General features: G+C 51.5%; 8 protein-coding genes across 8 annotated transcripts; 3 read left to right on the forward strand and 5 right to left on the reverse strand.

Annotated features, from left to right (window-relative positions):
- Positions 1-41: 41 nt before the first annotated feature.
- Positions 42-816, reverse strand: PMZ80_006728 (uncharacterized protein; the record flags this gene model as incomplete). The annotated part of the gene is made up of 3 exons (XM_064875139.1): positions 42-99; positions 148-752; positions 802-816. The coding sequence occupies 3 exons, from the start codon at positions 814-816 to the stop codon at positions 42-44; spliced, it is 678 nt and encodes a 225-aa protein (XP_064729539.1).
- Positions 817-1,353: 537 nt separating this feature from the next.
- PMZ80_006729 (uncharacterized protein) lies at positions 1,354-1,992 on the reverse strand (the record flags this gene model as incomplete). Its single annotated transcript, XM_064875140.1, has 1 exon — positions 1,354-1,992. One exon carries the CDS (start codon positions 1,990-1,992, stop codon positions 1,354-1,356), a length of 639 nt encoding a protein of 212 aa, XP_064729540.1.
- A 1,135-nt stretch (positions 1,993-3,127) lies between these two features.
- Positions 3,128-4,892, reverse strand: RLM1 (resistance to lethality of mkk1p386 overexpression; the record flags this gene model as incomplete). The annotated part of the gene is made up of 3 exons (XM_064875141.1): positions 3,128-4,579; positions 4,628-4,784; positions 4,837-4,892. 3 exons carry the CDS (start codon positions 4,890-4,892, stop codon positions 3,128-3,130), a joined length of 1,665 nt encoding a protein of 554 aa, XP_064729541.1.
- Positions 4,893-6,978: 2,086 nt separating this feature from the next.
- MSB1 (multicopy suppressor of a budding defect) lies at positions 6,979-10,517 on the reverse strand (the record flags this gene model as incomplete). Its single annotated transcript, XM_064875142.1, has 5 exons — positions 6,979-7,055; positions 7,103-9,952; positions 10,000-10,093; positions 10,142-10,296; positions 10,346-10,517. 5 exons carry the CDS (start codon positions 10,515-10,517, stop codon positions 6,979-6,981), a joined length of 3,348 nt encoding a protein of 1,115 aa, XP_064729542.1.
- Positions 10,518-11,811: 1,294 nt separating this feature from the next.
- Positions 11,812-12,266, forward strand: PMZ80_006732 (uncharacterized protein; the record flags this gene model as incomplete). The annotated part of the gene is made up of 3 exons (XM_064875143.1): positions 11,812-11,840; positions 11,889-12,011; positions 12,062-12,266. 3 exons carry the CDS (start codon positions 11,812-11,814, stop codon positions 12,264-12,266), a joined length of 357 nt encoding a protein of 118 aa, XP_064729543.1.
- Positions 12,267-12,289: 23 nt separating this feature from the next.
- PMZ80_006733 (uncharacterized protein) lies at positions 12,290-12,865 on the reverse strand (the record flags this gene model as incomplete). Its single annotated transcript, XM_064875144.1, has 1 exon — positions 12,290-12,865. One exon carries the CDS (start codon positions 12,863-12,865, stop codon positions 12,290-12,292), a length of 576 nt encoding a protein of 191 aa, XP_064729544.1.
- A 2,593-nt stretch (positions 12,866-15,458) lies between these two features.
- Positions 15,459-17,975, forward strand: PMZ80_006734 (uncharacterized protein; the record flags this gene model as incomplete). The annotated part of the gene is made up of 1 exon (XM_064875145.1): positions 15,459-17,975. One exon carries the CDS (start codon positions 15,459-15,461, stop codon positions 17,973-17,975), a length of 2,517 nt encoding a protein of 838 aa, XP_064729545.1.
- Positions 17,976-19,116: 1,141 nt separating this feature from the next.
- PMZ80_006735 (uncharacterized protein) lies at positions 19,117-19,569 on the forward strand (the record flags this gene model as incomplete). Its single annotated transcript, XM_064875146.1, has 1 exon — positions 19,117-19,569. One exon carries the CDS (start codon positions 19,117-19,119, stop codon positions 19,567-19,569), a length of 453 nt encoding a protein of 150 aa, XP_064729546.1.
- Positions 19,570-19,621: the final 52 nt, after the last annotated feature.

The raw sequence follows: 19,621 nt of genomic DNA on the forward strand, positions 1-19,621 counted from the left end.
CTTCATAGTCGTGTCGGACGCATTGAGGGTAATGAGTTTGTTTATGTGTTGTAAATCATGAAGTTCCTAAAGTTATCCCAATTGTCGCACTGAACATAGCTGCCATAGGTTAGCGAATTGCACAACCAGAAGAAAGATCCCACATACATGTACTTCATACTGCTCTTCAAACTTGATTGAATGCTTTCAGGCTGCCACCTGAAAACATACATAACCAGCGCCCAGCTCAAACTAGCAAACACTGGCCATGCATTCTCTTGTATCCTCGCCTTCGTCGCCGGGCTAAATCTCTGCGTAAACAGTGTCGGCGTTGGCGTCGTGGAAGTCATAGCCGGCGACTCAATGCTTAGCTTCGCAAGAGCAAGCACAACTCGTGCGAAGACATATATCACGATTTGTTGCTTGACGCTGTTCGCGTGCCGGCCGAAGACGTAGTAGCCTCCCAGTCCGCCAGCGATTAACGTATCATATGGGCCTTCTTTCCCCGGCTTCTTCGGATTGAGGAGGGCTAGTACTAGCATAGCTGTTTTGTATATTGTTGCGAATGTAGCTAAATTCGTGGCATGTTGGCGGGTAGCTTTGAGCACGAGACCAACTTTTTCTCTGAATGAGCCGGAGCGGAACATGAACACCATGACCAGGGCGTGGGGAAAGCGCACTTTTGCTCCGTAGACAGCGCCATTTCGTGCGGACTTGAGGATTGCGAGGAGGGGATATAGGGTTGGGTTGAGGATGATTTCGTTTAGCTTTGCCTGTGGTGAAATCTGTCAGCAGGTACCTACGCATGCTGAGCGGACTGACTTCTATTGCCTCCATCTTGCACTGCTAGTCGACTTCTTGGAGCTTGAGGACCGTGATGCTTGTTGTAAATGAAGGAAGGTGACAGAGCACGAGCGTATCAATCTTTCGGCGAACGCGGCAGACAGCGAGAGAGTGCTGTCGTCGAGCTCGATATTGCGTTGTGCAACTTGGAACGAAGGAGCGTCGAACTCGCCTATAGTATGGTCAAGTGCTCACAGCAATAAGAGACACGTGCGGTTACAAGATGGACGATGTTGACATGAGCACCCGAGGAATGATCAAGGAAACATCATCTGGCGAGGTGCATGTGCTTTTGCCGATCGTGCTTTCCCCACGGTCCGTCATCACCTGCCACCCGCAAGCCACGGCTACGTTTTGCCGAGGCATTTAGGGCTGCTCCTATTGGTCGGGAACTTAAGCTCGGAAAACAAATCGATTGTCTATTCAATGGTGAAAAGTCCTTGTAACGATCACCTCGCGTGCAAGATGTTTCTATCTCCATATTGCTCCGGCCCAAGGCTTCAAGATCCAGATCACTACTTGCAGCGCCATCTAGTAATAATAGTCCTCCGGTTCCCTCGACTCGAACTCAACGTCAGGATAGTAGTAAGAATACCGTCTCGAACCCCGACGACAACCGCCACTACTGCTCTTCCTCCTACCGCCTGTGATGATACGCTGGCAGAAAATCGGAATGTCATCGTGATAGATGTTATTCGAGATGATGCGTGAGGCTCTTCTGCCATGATGTCGATGAGCGGACGGCGGTTCGACCTCTTGCACGTAGTACTCAGGTTGAGGTGAAGCATAAGCATACCGATTGTGCTCGTGGTGTGCATGGTGGTGAGATGGTCGCCGATGGTGATGGTGGTGATGCTTCTTGCAATGGCCAGCATGGTGAGGAGAAGGAGTTGACTCGCTAGATGCAAAGCTCATTCGTCGTCGGCAAGGCCTTTCAGGGTTCATCTCAGCAGCACTTGACGGCGGTGGTGTAGAGTCGTCCCGCTCTTTAGTGAAGTGATAGGGTCGGGGCTCGCGGAACCCAATTCGTTTCAACATCTCTCGTTCCTCGGCTCGAGCAAGCTGGGCTTGAAGAAACCTGCGTTGCTCAGCTAAGAACGCATGCTTTTGTGCCAGAACTGACTCTGGTCTACCCCCAGCACCGTGCCCATGGTCGCACTTCTTGCACATCGTGTCCTTGCACTTACACCTGCGTTCACGTTTCCTGACAAGCTCTTTGGCGCCTCCGCTATGGCACCGAACATAAAGATTACCTGCTTCAACAGTGTGAGCGCGTTCAGGCGGGACGAATCTGAGTGCTGTGAGAACTTTTTCGAAACCCATGGGAGCGAGTTCTATTTCTTCTTCGCAGTGTTGTACTTGAACTTCGATTTCTGTTTGACATTCAGAGCACCATCGTTTGGACTTATAGAGACGAACGCCGCGAGGCATCCTGTCAGCCGTCGCGGTACCTAAGACCTGTCGCGGGTGTAATGCCTTGCTCAAATCCGGGGTATAGTAGTTCTGCGAACACAGTCGCGGAGCACAGATCAAGTCGAAACTCAATGAACAAAGAGAATATGACAGGCATATTGAAGACAGCTCTTACCTTCATGTCGTTGCCGACCCGTTCATAATGTATCATGTATTCTGGTCAGCATATTCAGCAATCTGACATGGGTGCGTGAGAGCACAGCTAGGCATCGTTTGTGGTGGTTGGTCATCTGGACGAATCATGGAACAAGACAACTGACAACAAGTACCGTTTGACACCACACCAACAGACCTGGGATGGCCTCGAGCTTTGTTCGCATCGCGCGAACACATTACTACTGTTTGACTGACGTCCTTGCTAGTCACCACGAAGGCACTAATGGTTGTGAGCGCCAGGTACTTACCTGAAAACGAAAAGACATGGCAAATGATCAGGAGAATGATTAATCAGAAGTTTCGGGATAAGTCAAAGACGATCACGTGATTAGGATTTCAAGCCCATCATCAAGGGCCACTACGGTACCCTCTTATTAAGAGCATCCGGCGATAGTGCTCATTTCCGGCGAGACAAAATACCATGCTTGGACCACAAAGAGTAGATTATGTTATATCGAAGAAGCCTCTTAGGCGAGGTAACCATGCAACACTCCGTCACGCTATGCTGTTCTGCAAACCAGTAAACCTCAAACAGCACCTTAGGGTATTTGCTCCTTTTTCTAGAAGTCGTCAAATCGTATCAATGTGAAAGGCAAAATGCTGCCTTACTCCTCCTGAAAGTCGAATCATTCCTTACCCCGATCATTCCCTTAATCAAATTCGTGCAATCAACCTCCTAGGTCTTTACTCTCTTCGCCTCCGCCCCAGCTATCTCCTCCGCCTTCCTCTTCTCTTCACCTCCTTCGCTTTTACCACCGAACAATACCGGCGGCTTCGCATCTGATGGGGTCGGGAAGGTCAATGGGCTAGGCAGCACGGCGCTGTTCAAACCTCCTCTTCCCCAACTATCCCAGTCACTGAACAGACCGCTCGGTGACGCTATGAGTGATTGCTCCATGTATCGCGAAGGTAATGCTGAAACAGGAGTATCCATGTTGTTGTTAGTATTTCTGTTCTCTGTGTATGCATTGCTGTTTTGTTGCGATGGCGGTGGTGCAGGTCGTGCAAACGGGTTGGGCGGACCGGAGGCTCCGGCGGAAAGTAGTGCGGATGCAGATGGTGAAGGTGGCGGCAGTACGATCCCATTGTGGTTGCGTTCTGGATTGGCTGAACGGTTGTTATTCATGCCGCCAGGCGACGCTGAGCCTGACTCGTTCTCTTCCGCCTCCGAAGGAATGGTCAGGTTGAGCTTTGGCCTTGCACCACCTTTCGAACCGCTCGTATCGCTTCTTTTCGGTGCTGCAAACTCTTTCGAGGCCGACGTAGTTGTGGCTGCGCGCGGTTGCTGAGAAACTGATAGACGGGAAAGTTGTGAAGAGGGTTGCGAAGTAGTCCGAGGCGGAGGCTTGATGTCTGGTGGTGACTGTCGCCGTTCTTCTCGCCTCGGTGGGTCTGGCGCGCCGAAGAAGACTCTTGCTAGCACTGAGCCGCCTTCATCTATAGGTGTGAATATACTTTGAGACTTCGACGAGTTGTGCTTTCGCTCTGGAGGCGATGGCGGCCGTAGCATGTGTTGCTCGGGCTGAGGCGACCTACGAGGAGCAGGCTGTGGAGGTGGTTGTAAGCCATTCGTAGTCGGAGGAGGAGGCTGCGAGTGCCGCCTTTGATCTTGCAGGAACTGTTGATGTGCTTGCTGTATTTGCTGGTGAGACTGTTGCTGGGGCGGTGGTGGCTGAAAATGCTGGAACTGCGGTTGCGGGGAAGGTTGCGGTGGAGGAACTGCTGCTTGTGGATTATAGATGGGTGGATTTGGCATGTAAGCGTAGCCGTTCTGGGGAGGGGGAGGATGCTGTGCTTGTTGCATCGGCACAATAGTCGATGTCGGACGACGAATCTCGTTCCTAGAATTTGACCTCGATATCATGCCAGGCGGCTGCGGTGTGGAATGCCTTGGTTGAAACATGCCATTAGGCACGGGCGGTGACGCTGAAGCGGCGGGTTGTCTGACATGTTGGAAGGAGTTGTGGTGCTGCAAATGTGGTGGCATTAAATGTTGTTGTTGCTGTGGGGGTAATGAGTCCTCTCTCTTTTGCGATCCATCGTCTGCCTCGTCCTCTTCATCCTCATCGTCATCGCCACCCTTGTTCTTGAAGTCGGCGGGTCCCTTGTGCTCGTGTGGAGGACCGTACTATTCTGCTGTCAGCATTTCCTTAAACACTATGCGCAAACAACCCACGTATTGATATCTTCTCAAGGTCTCGTTAATATCGCCGGACGAAAACTCGTATAATTTCTTGTTGTGCCCAAATATTACAACAGCAACGTCGACCGAACACAGCACTGATAGCTCGTGGGCCTTCTTGAACAAACCGCCCTTTCGCTTTAGAAACGTCCTGCCGGCCTGATTAGTCGGCGCACCCGAGCAACTTGACTGTCAACACATACACTGATCTATTGCGATCATCCTTGATGGCTCTGATCTCAATCTTTCTGCGACCCATACTGTACACAATACCACAGTATGGTTATGTCTCGGCAGGGATTCAACGGCGATACGGCAATGCGACACTGAAACTCGACAGAGTGGGACGAGGGTACGGGACCGAAAGCGTAGACGGACGCCTGTGATTTCGTTGTATGGCTTGAGACAAAGCAAATCGCTCAAACTCGAGTCCACTTGTCGCGGAAAGCAACAAATTCGATGTGCAGAAGCCACGCGCGGGCAGGTGCCTCTTTGTCTTGAACTTCGAGGCAACGGCCGACAATACTTCACGGTCGCGATTTCGCACACACCGCGACGAGGCTCAGCGGTCGCGTGTATAGTATAGGAAGCGTATGCTGCTTGCCGAGTCTAGTTGATGCTGGGTATGGTCGATCGTAGCAGCAGCCGGTAATGCTGTCGATTGGACAGGAAGCAAGTGAAGTACCAAAAATAGAAGAAGAGCAGGCGGTGGAGAGTGCGAAGTTAGGGTTTTTAGAGGCTTCCGCCAAATGCTTGGGGCCTCTTCAGGCTTGGAAGCGCCACCATGCCCTCCAATTGCCGGCGAACTGACTCTCGAGACTGAAGGATTTCAACGGCGAGATTGCTTAGTGGCTAGTCCAGTCTCCGAGCCCTGCAGACTACCCATTGGCAATTGTATAGTACCATTGCTTGCGAGAAGCCGACGACGCCAGTGGAAAACTACTCCTTCCGCCTTCAGTCACTCTTTGCTTGCATCCTACTCGTGTCTATCGGTTCGATACAATGGGCTTATCCGAGGTACAGTACTGATCCTGCCCTCTAAATAAAATCGTGGAGCTATTCTCCTGCTTTGATCCTTCGTACGGACGGGCGCGGACGGCAGTCATCAGTCAGCGATCACGGACCCATTCTTGTCATGCTGTTGGCACGAACACGTCCTAGAGCGTCGGGGTTGCATGAGTACACGATAGTTCGAGAACGATGCAGAGGCAGCCCCCCTATAGATAGTTGCGCAGACACTCCCACATCATCGTGCCTGCTACACCACTGGCATTCTTCACTTTCCTGTACCAAAGCATCGCCAACAAGCGCGGTCAGCCAACTGCACTCAACAACTCACAGGCATGATTCCCACGGCCATGCAGTCTCCCCGCCAGCGCTGACTACCATCAAGCTCCCATACCCTAGGTACTGTAAATACTGTAGACGCGCGTCGCCTCCGCATCAAACAATCCAGCGTTCGCCAACGCCGGGGCCATTCCTTCCCGCTGCTCGCGAAGTCGTCCCTTCCCTCTATCATGTACCGCGCGGACTATGGCAATCATGGGACTGAAAACCATACGCCGTGCTGTAGGTAGCGTTGTCGGCGCAAGTATATCAGTACCTCCGATCTTGGCATGAGTGCTGACAAAAGCGCAGGGTAAATCTTAGACGCGACTTCCAAGCGCCCGGCTGTGCCCAGTGGTGTGTTTCATTGGCTGTGATTCGCTTATGGTCTAGAACCTGCAATCTATTCTTAGATTGCAGTGGCTTACAATACTTCGTTTCAGAGTTTCTGAGAATTGGAATGCACCGGAGGTATGGCGGGGGACGTGACTTCCAGTTTTCACGCTTCATCCGATCGTCATGAGCGTCATGCTAAAGCTCTATTGCATTAAGTACCCGTCGCTGAATATTAACATGCCCAACCTGTTCCATGTGCTATAGTACCTCTGATGCAATAGCCAGCCCTGCTGGCAGAATAGTAGAAGTGAATCTTGCGCCTTCCCGTCGCCTCCCGACCATTACATACAGCGTGCGCACCCCTCTTGGTCCGCAAAGTCCTACATATTACCTGACTCGTCCTCGATTGCTCGGAGTGTGGGTAGACTGTGCTTGTCTATATATACTAGGGAGCAGATGGTGTATAAGCATACGCATTTGACCCTGTGCCTTGTGCATTTTACCAACTGGACCCGCTCATACGCAAACAGTGATCAGAAAGACAAAATTAATTGCAAGAATGAAAGAGGATCGTAACGTGACATAAAGTTGCTGAAGTGGTATCTCGAATATTCAGGCGCGGAGAGAAGGAGAAAGTGGTGTTGTGTTATTCGTGGACTGAGCATCGTTGGCAGATGGTATGGTTATCGCCTAGTGGCTTCCATATTCCCAGTGAGCTCTGCGACACGAGCCTTAATTCTGGCGACTCGCGACTCGATCGCTGTTGAGGTTAGCAGACATTCTGTCATAGGGTGATGATTGACTCACTTTCTTCGCCACTAGTCTCACCGTCGTCGGTGGTTCTGGTCGCGGTCCGACTCCTTTGATGGTCTTCCGACGCGCGTGCTGCTCTCTCTGCAGCATTGCGGCGGATTTGTGCCCATCGGTCGTGTGGGTTCATCTGGCCTGCTGTGTCAGGCTGTTCTTCTTCATCGGTCGCATCCGTCTGCATAGTCAAATTTGAATAGACCGACTGATGCTGTGGTCGGTGGGGTGGTTCAAATGCAGGCGTAAGATCGCGATCGTCGTCATCATCGTCCCGGGTGTTGCCCACAGGTGCAAAAGCTGGTTGATCCATCAGTGGACCCTGATCGAAGCGGGAAAATTCCTGAGCGGCATGAGCTCTTTCATGGCTATCAACCTGCGAAAGATCCTCGAAGTCCTTTTCACGAGTGATCTTCTGGTGTACGGACTCGTAGGGTCTTGGGTTCGGAGTAATATTCTCCTTGTCATGCTCGTATGCCTGTTCTTGTCGAACACTGCTGCTACCGTTGTCGTGGACGTTGCCGTTGACCAGAGACTCCTCATGCGCAGGTTCGGCCGATACGGAAGTTGGCTCAGGCGCTTTCACTGGCTCTTGAGCAGGCACTGCCGCTTCAGACGGCTTCTTTGCGGCGTTCTGGAATTTTGCAAAATGATTTGGACTGAGAGGTGGTGAGGTTGGGCCATCGCTAGGTTGAGCAGGCTTGCCCTCCAGGGCTCTTCTTGCTGCAGCAACCGCTGGATCCTCATTGGTAGGCGAATCTGGCGATAACATTTTGTTGCCGACATCTTTGTGCTTGCGGAAAGTACCGAAGAGTTTCTTCACACCACTATTCTTATTAGTGGCCACCGGGGGAGGAGCGTTGAAACCAAGCTTCTTAAGCCGAGTCCTCTCCGTCACACCTTTATCCTTCTCCGACTTGTTCGAGCGCTTTGACTCATTGCTCTGCTTTGGATGAGCAGAGGTCAGGTCAGTGACTGAAGGTGTCATCTCCGGTATCCTTGCCTCGACTGGATTCTGTACCGGCTGAACTGGCTGCGTTTGCTGCATTGGTTGTGTTTCTACTTGCTGCACTGGTGGTGGTGGAGGTGATGAGGTCGGAGCTACTATTGCCGCCGGTTCAACAACTTCTGCTGGATCAGCTTTCTGTGGCTGGATAGTCTCCTCTGAAACAGGCATGGTCTCGGAGTGGGCGGATACCGGTTTCTGTTCGGTAGCTCGCACATTATTACCAGGAGCTGGCGGCAGCTCCTTGTTGACTGAGATTGTTGAGGCCGACCTCTTCATGCTCAATCCACCATTTGGCAGAGTCAGGAAATCTGTAGACCCCTTGCCGGCTAATACATTGCCGAGATATTGCTCACGGACGGTCTTCTTGTCGTATTGCTTAGCCCACTGCATAGCAGGTGAGGCTTCGTCTCTGATCACTGGGCCGATGGTGAAAATGCTGGTGGTCTTAGCAGCTGCATTCTCATCGGTTCGTCCTCGCCTTTGGTTGATAGCCTGGGCCTCATCGAGTTGCTTTTTCTTCGCGAGCTCTGCTGCCGCCTTTTGAATCTTGGCCTGCCGATCTTGGTCAAGAGTCAAACGCTTCGAAGGATCGTGAACTTTTGTCTCTTCAACAAGTGGGCTCTTCTTCAAAGCCGATCGTCTTCGCGTGAGGCGACCTCTTTTCGTGAAGCTAAAGAAACTCTTTCGCTCGGCGACGTAAGCTCCTGGAGCTGGCTCTGGGGCAGCGCCCTTGACCTGCTCTTCCATGACCATCCACTGACCACCAAGAAGTGTTGTCTCGATCAAGGCACATCTGCCGAACGCAGCTTTACGCGCTACAGGTTCTTCACCTGCAAGACTGCTGATCCAGACCCACCAGAAAGCATCATCAAGTTCAATCTTGGCAATGCTGGCAAGCTCGCCAGGCTCAAGGTTGTGGGTTTCTAGATCCCGCCGATGAGACTGTGAGCTCTGACCACGTGGCGCTACGCTCATCGGTGGCAAAGCCTTGTCAGGAGGCAGTAGGATAGTCGCAGGCGCTCTATGCCCGTTCTCATCTACGAAGCCCGAAGATAGGAAGTCAGCCCACGAAGGTGTCGTGGGTCGGTTGAGATCATTGACAGGTGATCTCGAAGAGGCATTCAAAGTTTGAGCAGGCGGAGATCTGCCCTTTGAAAACATGCCGTCGTTTCCATTGTCCTCGAAAGCACTGCCAAAGCCAATGTCTTCAAAGCGTGACCACGAAGGGTCCTTCAAGCTGGTGGATGTCGCAGCGTCGGAGACTTGAGACTGATTCGTCGATGAGATTGCTCTCAGCACACGGCGGCACTCTTCGGTCAGCGATTGGACGGGATCTTCGAACTCGGAGAAATGCTGCAAAGCCATGTCATCGTCGCGATACTCAAACTGCTTTGCCCGCCGTAATAGCGCGAAAGGAGTTGGCGACACCACGTCCACGATCATTACGACCTTTGTTGTGTCGTTGCCAATGACCGTGGAATGGGGCGGATAGTCGACAGAGTCCACTAGTTGCTGAAGAGATCGAGGAAGGTCCAGAATGCCGTTGGTGCTACCAGGCTCAGGCGTCTGCGATCTGAGATAGGCGAAGAATAAATGACTTGTGGCAATAGCGGCATTGTGCCATAACTTGTATCCGGCGTCGAAACCTTTGCCCGTGTCGTAGTGCTCAAAGGCCCACCAGCCGGCGTAACGAGATAATTTGTGGCCTCCGAGACCGTTCGATTTCCCATGCGCAGCCAGTGCGGCCAGGAGGTCGAAGTAATCGTTGATGATCTGTACTCGTGCTTTCGACTCGGTTCCAAGCGGTATGAAGGTGCCAAACGAGTTCCGTGCATACTGCGAGTCTACACACTGTCAGGCTCGGTCGTGTTTGATCGTGGTTTGCTCATACCTTTTTCGCCAACCTTGAAGCCTTGATATGTTTCCCACGTCACTACGCCGCCCGGGAGTCGAGCCCAGCACCACTTCATTACTGCTATTATGACCTATCTCCTGCATCAGCTTGAATCGATCGACTTCAACGGCAAGCATACCATCACCTCGGTCATCTTCAACTCTTTCGCTAAAGGTGCGCCACTTGGTTTCTCGCGGTCGCCTGGAGGGAAGAAGTAATTGCGGACGAACGTCTTAGCCGCACTAGGGTCTGACGACGGACGGAATGGTAACATTAGGAACGGCACATCGAGTGCTGCCATAGTCAGCCTCGATCGTAGCTCACGTCTCTTCGAAAGAATTACCTCTTGACTTGATCTCGGCAGTACAGCCATGGAGCAGTTCTGCGACCTCTTCTGGGTCGACCCGGGTGCGCAACCATGAATCCTCCCATTTTGGTGCTGATAGTGCATTGCCCTTGACATTTGGAGCATCTGACTTCTTGGTCTTGTCCTTCTTCCTGGAGAAGAGCGGCATTTCGAGAGATATTCGTCGTAGGTCAAGTGTGCGCATTCGCAACTGTGAAGTGATGCATTGGCGATCGAGGTTGAAGGCTGGAAGTTGCGATTGACTTGGGATTTGAAACGATTGCCAGCAATATTAAAATCTCCGACCCAGTCTGCTGGCCTTCGAGCATGCGCACGTTTGAAGTGAAGCACAGGCAGGGAATATGCATGCACCAGAAACACCTTCAGGGGTTGCACGAATAGAGTTGCTGCTTGGCACGAGTGATTGAGACAGCGAAGAAGACACGCGTCGACTGTAAAAGGGAAGGCCAATCGAGGCAAGAAGAAGTGAAGACGAAAGGAGCGACTTGAGACCTTCTGCTCAAGCGAGAAGGACAACGAAGATCCCAAAATATGGGCGAGCACGATAAACAAGAGACCAGGAGTAAAGTGCTAACAGACGTGTCTATTCGCGTGTAGCGAAGTGGGACCAATGGTTTCGTCCACAACGGATAGTCCGCTGAACGCTACTGTAGATTGGCTCGTGCAAGTACCCTGAATCTTTTTTGTCTATTGATCTAATTTGTGCTCAGTGGACTGCTCTGAAGTATGAGAAAGTAGGTACCAGACCTTCCTAAAGCAGTGGCCACCCATGGCTACAAGTACCAACGTAGTTGCGGGAGTTTGCACGGCATCTACTTCGAATGATCTTCGACGCAGGTCTTAAAGTGTTTGCAGATCAACCTGGCCCGCACCGTTGATCGGCAACAGCGCTGAGATGCCCGACTACGGTACACCGTCGCGGTCATGAAAATGCAAGACGGCAGTACAAGTAATACAGCATATCCACGAAGTAACACCAAGTCGAGCAGGTCCTTCGCTCTCTTGCCGAATACAGCTACTAGTAATCTTGATTGGGCTCAACTGAAATATATCTCGATCCCAGGAGAGCAGTGTTAAGCTCGCTTGAGCGCAATAATCACAGCGCAGGCGGCACACTTTGACCCGAAGCCACGGCATGCTTGATTGGCCTGAGCTTAGCCACATGTGCCACACGGCAGGAGCGCTCCTCGAGTGGCTTCCACGCACCCCGAGCTAGGACCTCGAACAATGATGCTGTGGTCTGTGATGACGTAAAGACAGCGTGAGCACTGACAGTCCTTGTGAGGGTTCCTAGAAGAACTGTTTAGCTTCTTAAGCACTGGATACTTACAGACAGCTATTACATGTACGCAAAATCTCGGCTAGGCCTACACCTGCAACAACTACACAAGAGGCTCCTCATAGAACAACCATCGCGCTATTTCTCTTCAACAGCCGCCAACATGGTCAAAAGCAAAGAAGATGTTATCAAGTGAGTAGGCCTGAGATTGCGACAGCTGGGCTTGCTGATACCACGAAGGGATTTCAACAACACGGTCAACATGAGCGCCGACGAGCTCGAAAAGTGGCTGAAAGGCTCGGCATCTCAAGAAACCGGCTGGTCCAAATCTGACGGGTCGGGGGAAAGCATCGGTCATGAAAGGTGAGGTGCTGGCTTCTTGCATGTGCGAAATGTGCTAAGATGTCATGAAGTGGTCGCAAGATCATTGAGATCCTGAAGAAGAACCCCAAGAAAGACCCATCAAAGTACAGTGATGAAGATGTCAACCATATGAGACGCGTCGCTGCATACAACAAGCGCCATCTTGCTCAAGAGGAAACAGCAAAGAAGGACACTAATAGCCGCAGCTATAAGTCTCTGAAGAACTGGGGCCACGACGCTCAAAAGGCAAAGTAATCTCTTCTCAACTTGCAATTCTTTTATACATCGGACTGGTGGAAGATGAAGTCCTTGACAATTATCGAGCTGGCGTATTGCGGAGAGAGCATGACACAGTTGAGGAAGTAAGCAAGTCCCTGCCGGCGCTTCTCCAGGAACTTCGGCTTAAATTTGTAGATGGCGCTTTTCGGCGGCAGAGGAGGCAGAGAGGTGTTCGTTGAGTCTGGAAAAGCTTTAAGTAGTTTGTTGCGTAGGTCATCGAATTCGGAATATCGTTTTCGGATTGTCATCGGATTCCCGTCGAGAGTCTCGACCTTGCAAACCCAGACGGCATATGCTCCTATGCCAACGCTGTTGCCCTGAACGACGACGTAGTCATCTATCGTGATCGACCTTGCCCATAATTGATTGTGGGCTTCTGGGGCTTCTTCGGTATTATCCTTCAGTGTAATAGCTGGCGCCCTTTCTAGCGATCCTATGGTCGAATGTGTTGCTGAGCGGTTGCGCAACCAATATGGTGGAGCTGACTGATAGGACAGCCTTTTAGACCCATTATTGTCCTCGTGTTGTACAGAAGTGCGGCCATTCAACTGTGGGCGAGCATCATTTTCATCCATCCATGAAGATGTGCCTGAACACGGCGCCGACGTAACAATTTCGAGTCCCACAAGTCGCCTGACTCGGATCGACAAATAGGTACTCTGGACTTATGATATGCAAGCCGGCGACCCAGCAGCTTTTCTGGCAACGTGGTTAACAAGTGCTCTTCGTGCACGGTTCCGTCATCACAAGAGAAGTCTGCAAACCAGGAAAACGATTGGATATCGAGGATCTATGCGGTGGATCTCGAACAAGTTGTCTGATTCGTGCATCTTGAATTATGCTGGAGCAACTGCAGGCCAATTCCGTTCGCACTCCTTTTTTGCTCCGAGGCATGGCAACATTAAAAGTGGCAAGAATACTGCAACCTCACGCCACAGCGACAGGCCTCGAAGGCCTCCCGACCGCTGTCGTGTATTTACCTTCCGCATTCTGCACTCGCCCCCCGTCGTAGATGTCACCAGATTCGAGCGAGGGTGCATGTGGTATGTTTATGAGTGTTCGATAGACATCTGAAAATGTGACAAGGGCTTTCAGGCTACTCTATCGGAAGAGAGAGTGGTGGAAAGTGGATCTACAAGTCTAACGCTAGACCGGTCGACGATCTCAATTAGAATTATGGTTGGTCCATCACCAAGTTTACGAAAACCATTACAGCTGCATGTCTCATGCCGCACGCGTCCTTCGCATGTGTGCTTTGAGTTGTTAAATGCTTCTCACGATTCTTGCCACTGGCTTATGAATGTGTTGCAGCATGACTTGCATAGCTGGGGCGGAAGCACCAACCACTTCGTTTCAGGTGGATCAAAATCCACCCGATGGCGGCGACGAGATAGCACCATCTTCCTTCTAGGCTTGACGCGAGTGGCATAGCATGCACGGACCTCGGGGCTGGAGTAAACTTCTCAGGAAGAGCATGAAATATAAGCCTCTGCAACCCACTGTGCCTCTGCTACAGAGCAACTTATTTGCATCTTCCTGCTCACAGCAATCGTCACCTTCAGTACACCTTGCTTCTCTGTCTTTTCTTGCTTCAGCACATAACATTCGTAGAGCTTTCATTTCATTGCTGTGAGTCTGCAACCATCCTGAGACAGGGACGAAGCTGAACCGGAACACAGTAAACAACAACCAGACATCACTTCACGATGTATTTCTCCACATTCGCTCTTGCAGCCGTGTCTGCCCTTATAACAATTGGTGTCTCTCAACAGATCGACCCCAACAGCGTCCCTCAATCGACAAGAGACAACTGGTGTACATCTCAGCTCGCCGCCTGCCCACTGATCTGTACACAAGAAACAGATGGATCAGCTGCCACAATCTCGAACGACTGCAATTCGGAAACGCTCTCGTATAGCTGTGTGTGTGAAAATGGCCTTGCACCGAACATCTCCGAATACTCTCAGACCATCCCTTACTACGAGTGCACAGAGGCCAACACCCAGTGTGTAGCCAACTGCGGCCTAAGCAACAATGCTTGCGCCGCATCTTGTACTCAAGACCACCCCTGCGGTGCACAAAACCCGACCCGTGTCAACACCACTTCAACGGCATCTGGCACTGCTACCGCTACAGGTACTGGTGCTGGTTCAAGTGATACTGGCACTGCTGTATACACTGGTTTCGGATCATCAGAAGCGACCGGTTCCGCTCAGTCATCGAGCAGCAGCAGCAGCAGCAACAGCGACAGCTCGTCTGGCGCAGGCCGTGTTGTGGTCAACCTCGGACAGATTTACGGACTGGGTGTAGTGGCTGCTAGCATCTTTGCTGGCTTTGCTGTTCTGCTTTAGATGGCTACATTGTATATCGGGATGGGGATGACTTGCATCTCCAATGGAGCAAAGTGCAGAGAAGAAGGAGACTTGCACAAGATTGAAGGATGGATATATTGACACTTTGGCATCAAGAGCGCGGCGCTTGGGATTTTGGGAAACGAGATAGTGTCATGGTTCTATTGTACCTCATAATTCTAATGTGACGTCTCATGTACATTCTTCTTGTGTAACATTAGTGGCCAGGTTGTGACCCAAGCATAGGTTCTGACCCAGCTCAACGAATCGTCCTCCGCATCGGATACCCTTGAGGTGTTAACAGCAAAAGTATATCAGGCGGCACAGAATGCAGTCGATTCTGTACCTCAGTAGCATGTTTTTAGCATCAGTCAGGCTACCTTATATGGTTGCAATACACGTCGCTATCGCATAGCGGATCTTTGAATGATGTTTTGGTCCAAATTCCGCCCCCAACTTAGTGCTGGGTCGTAACGTGGTTACTGATGTGAATTTACCTCTGGGGACGATCGTGTAGCTCTATAGGTGCTCTGAACGAGAAGCATATGGGCTTAATGAAAGCTTTTGTGACGTGCTACGGCATAAGATTGTGAATGGGGTACTTTCTCTTTTAGGCAGTTTGCTTACTCTTGTCTTTGCGGCTTAGCTTGATCGACACCACAGCCAATCGCAGACGCGCAACCTCTTCCCGAGCAGTCCAGCTTACCTCTCATATACGTTCCTCTACCATAGCTCCGCTACCGTTCTGCGAAAAGTGCAACATCGATACATCTTCGCATACTCATGCTGGCTGTAGTCATTCAACAACGCCGCTAATATGGCCGCCATCGCGTCCGCATCGCCGATACCCATTCATTCTTATTCGCTCGAAACACGTCGACATACATCTCGTGCTGCTCTCAGATCAGCCGCAAGTCGCGCACAAATGAGACCATCACCACGCGCAAACGACTTTCGCCAGAGCTATACACGTCCTTCCGATAGCTCAGACGACGATGAGGACCTTGCTCCAATCAAATTAAGCGCCGAAGCACAAGCCATCTTAGGAGAGGAGAACTCGCAAGCTCAGTCAGACAAGGAGAATGTCGAACCACAGAGTCATGGCGCGAGGTCCAGCTACTACGAGGACTTGCACAGCCATGAGAGGTGGTCTCCTCCGCAGAGGGACGGTAGTCCGGCTCCAAGAGTGGTCCGCATGCCTGCCCCAACACGACCAACCCCCCCGACAGTGCTGGAACGAGATGGCTCGTTTGCCTACAAGGTCCATGACAAGAGCAGATCCTATGGCACCTTAGAGAGAAATTCAAGGACTCCTGCACAACACCTACGCAAGGTCCGTGTCAGCGGCTCGCGAAGTCAGACAAAGTCTCCACGTTCAGCGGAAGCAGCAGACGAGAAACCGCAAGATCCTGAAGTTGAAGATGACAGAAGTCCGCATGAGGAAGAGCGTGGAAACAGTCCAGAGCAGCAGGAAGACAATCACGGCCCATACACTATCTCACGACCACGACGAACCAAAGAAACTGCTGGCCACAGCACGATCAGAGCTTCAAGGATTGGGAGAGGCAAGTTCCTGAAAGGTCCTGTACGTCGAGGTGTGATTCGTAGGCAAAGTGATGATGCAGAAGCAAACGACTCATACCAGGAATCAGCTGAGTACAGTCCCGAAGTTCAGCAAGGACGTCGAGCAGAGGTCGAGCTGGACAACAAGCCTGACGACCTACTGATTGATTATGAAAGCCCACAGCCACGAAGGAGGGCTAGCCCGCCAAATGTGGACAATGATGGGATGATGCAAAGGTCACAGTCTCCAGTAGTGCAACAGCATGAGAGACCGCTTTCTCCTCCAAGGCCCATCGCATTCTCAGCGTCTATTGGAAGGCAACATCCTACTCCAGCCCTTGCCAGTGGCCCAGGTTCATCAAGGTCCTCAAGCTCAAAACGGCCCATATTCAAGATACCGTCTCTGCCGCCACTGGAATCAGCCCACGAGCCGGAGAACGAACCTCCGCCGACATTCAGACGCGCGAAGCCCGCACCTGCCGAGCTTCAGATCCATGAGGACGATGAAGCAGAATCAAGAAAGAAGCCAGAGTCACCAAAAGAAACGAAAGAATCTCCTTCCAGACAGCCGCTAGCAGCGCGTGGTAACAACACACCTCACCGTCCGGCTCCAGCACCACCACCAAAAATGTCTCTGATTGAAGCAGCTACTTCGAACGCTGGTAACAGTCGCGCAAAGAAGTCAGTTCATTATGTGCTGAATGGCAGGACTTATAGAAGGCTGGACTGTATCGGCAGAGGTGGGTCATCACGGGTGTTCCGCATAATGGCTGAGAATTACAAGATCTTTGCACTGAAGAGAGTCAATCTGGAGGAAGCAGACATGGCAGCCATTGCAGGCTACAAAGGAGAAATTGAGCTTCTGAAGAAGCTTGAAAATGTGGACAGGGTCATCAGGTTGTTCGATTATGAGGTCAACGAGGAGAAAGGCGTGCTGAACGTTATGATGGAGTTGGGAGAAACAGATTTCAACAAGATGCTGAACGAGCAGCTCAAAGGGGACAATTCCAAACTGGACATCACCTTCACGCGCCATTACTGGAAAGAAATGCTCGAATGTGTCCAAGCTGTACATCAGCACGACATCGTACATTCAGATCTCAAGCCAGCCAACTTCCTCCTGGTAAAGGGTCAGCTAAAGCTCATTGACTTCGGCATCGCGAATGCCATCCAAGACAACACAGTCAACGTGCATCGAGAAAACCAGATCGGCACACCGAATTACATGTCACCTGAATCGCTAGTGTGCCATGCTCCCATTGCTGGTCAAGCCGCCGGCACAAAGCTGCTGAAGCTGGGAAAGCCAAGCGACGTCTGGTCATTGGGATGCATCCTGTACCAGATGACGTATGGACAGCCTCCATTTGCGCATATCCAGAAGCAGTTTGAGAGGATCATGTCCATACCGAATCCAAAGGTTGAAATACAGTTCCCATCAACTGGCATAGGCGGCTCAGTGGTGCCATTCGGGTTTATCAAGACATTGAAGAGATGCCTACAACGAGATCAAACACTCAGACCAACGATAAAAGAGCTGTTGTCGGATGCAGATCCCTTTCTCAACCCTGTTGCCATCAGTCCTGACATGTTGGGCAGAGTGATTGGAAATGTGGTAAGCTACTGTCGGAAGCGGGAAGAGAGCTTCCGGCAAGCGGGCCAACTTGGTCAAGAAGGAATCAGCTGCCTCCCACGGGATGAGGACATGCGTGGTTGGCCGTTGGCGTTCTACGAGAAGTTGAAGCAGGCGCAGGAGGAAGGAACTGCGTGGTAATGATATTGGTCAGGAAAGTGCGTGGTGCGTTGGAGGTGTGGGTAGAGGAACTTTTGATTTTAGCGAAGCCTTTTGTCGAAGACTTGGCCGCATCAAGATGCAAGGATAGGATACTTTCTTCTTTGGCTCTTGGGATAACTGCTTGTACGATTTTGCTGCGTTCGAGCGCTGTTAGTATGGGCGTCAAGCACAATTGTGCTCAATACAGTATTCTGTCCGCAAGGTCTGCTTTACAGCATTCCACTACCGCTTGCTCTTACCACCCCAGTGTGATGCCTAGCTGAGAAACCGGAACCGCCCAGTTGGCCATGCTGTTTGAGTCAGGGCTTCCACAACCTTCCCGATGCGGGCTGAATCCTCTGATGTATCCCACACTGTGGAGAAGCGCTACCGGCGCTCTCCTCGTATGCATCGCAGGGATACAGAGCTCATGGAGAAACGTGTCTGACCCGAGTCCAGCATGAACACCTATCGTTAGGGTTCGAGACTCGCAGCTCAATTATAGAAGCGCTGCATAATGCTAGCAAGGGGTGAGAAGCAGGCTACAAGGTTAGCGTGCACTCATGCTTTACTGGGACTCGTTTGTTGAGAGCAGAGACGAGCAGCTGATCCTTGCTAATTAGTCCACGGTAGCGTATATCAGGTCGATGCAGTGTACGAAACAAAGACAGTCCTCACCACACGCCGCAGCCCTGCAACAAGAAAACCAGGCGACAAGGTTCCAAGGCACAATCGATGGCGAAATTAGAGCGGCTTAACGTGCGACCTGCTGCTTAACTCCTTCTTACATGATCCGAGCTCCACCAATATTTTCGCCACCACAAAGGAAGCGAGTCAATGTCGCATCTTACTGGCTCCCTCTTCAGACTTGGAGCGGACGGAAGGTCATGCTTGCGTTAGACTTATGGCCGAACCCGAAGCTCGCAGGTCATTACCCAACAAAGCTCCGCTTGACATTGCGGTGTACTCATGGCGTGATGAGGCGGACTTCGTACCTGCAAGGTATATAGGTGTGCCTTCCGCCCCCTCCGCCTGGCTCGGCCCAGACCAAGTGTAACAGCAGATACATATCAAGAAGCCATTCAACGTTGAATTAGCTAGATCTATCTCTGACCCCATTACAGCTCAACCATAGAACAGCATGAGCACCATATCATCCAGGTCAAACTCCTGGACATCTGCCTCGTCGCGATCGTCGTCAACCTCTCCAGTACGATCCAGATATGATCCTTACGACCTCGAGTCACGAGCAATCAAGATTCTCACGTCCCTCGCCAACAACACGAGAAACGCCCAGCTAATGGCACAGCACATCTCGCCACACATCAAAGTGGAGCACGGCGATGACAGCCCAGTCTATTCCCTCAAGAGGTATCTATCGAGGTTCTCAGACGCTTCAGCAAAGTACCCAATGCTCCGCCTGAGCATCCAGGAGGCCTGTGCCGACGAGCTGCAAAGGAAGGTCTGGGTAAGGAGCGAGATCACGGGCTTGCCAGGAGGTGCGGTTAAGGAGAGAATCGATATGCTTACTTTCGATGAGCACGGCATGCTGGTGGGCAGTATTGATTATCAGAGGCTCAGGAGGCGGTGGTGAACACATGGACATACAGGGGAACCACTGAGTCTCGATTCTTGGTACTGCCATC

Source organism: Knufia obscura, assembly GCF_036327395.1.
Source record: "Knufia obscura strain CCFEE 5817 isolate CBS 148926 chromosome Unknown scaffold_7, whole genome shotgun sequence".
NCBI classification, from domain to species: Eukaryota; Fungi; Ascomycota; class Eurotiomycetes; order Chaetothyriales; family Trichomeriaceae; genus Knufia; species Knufia obscura.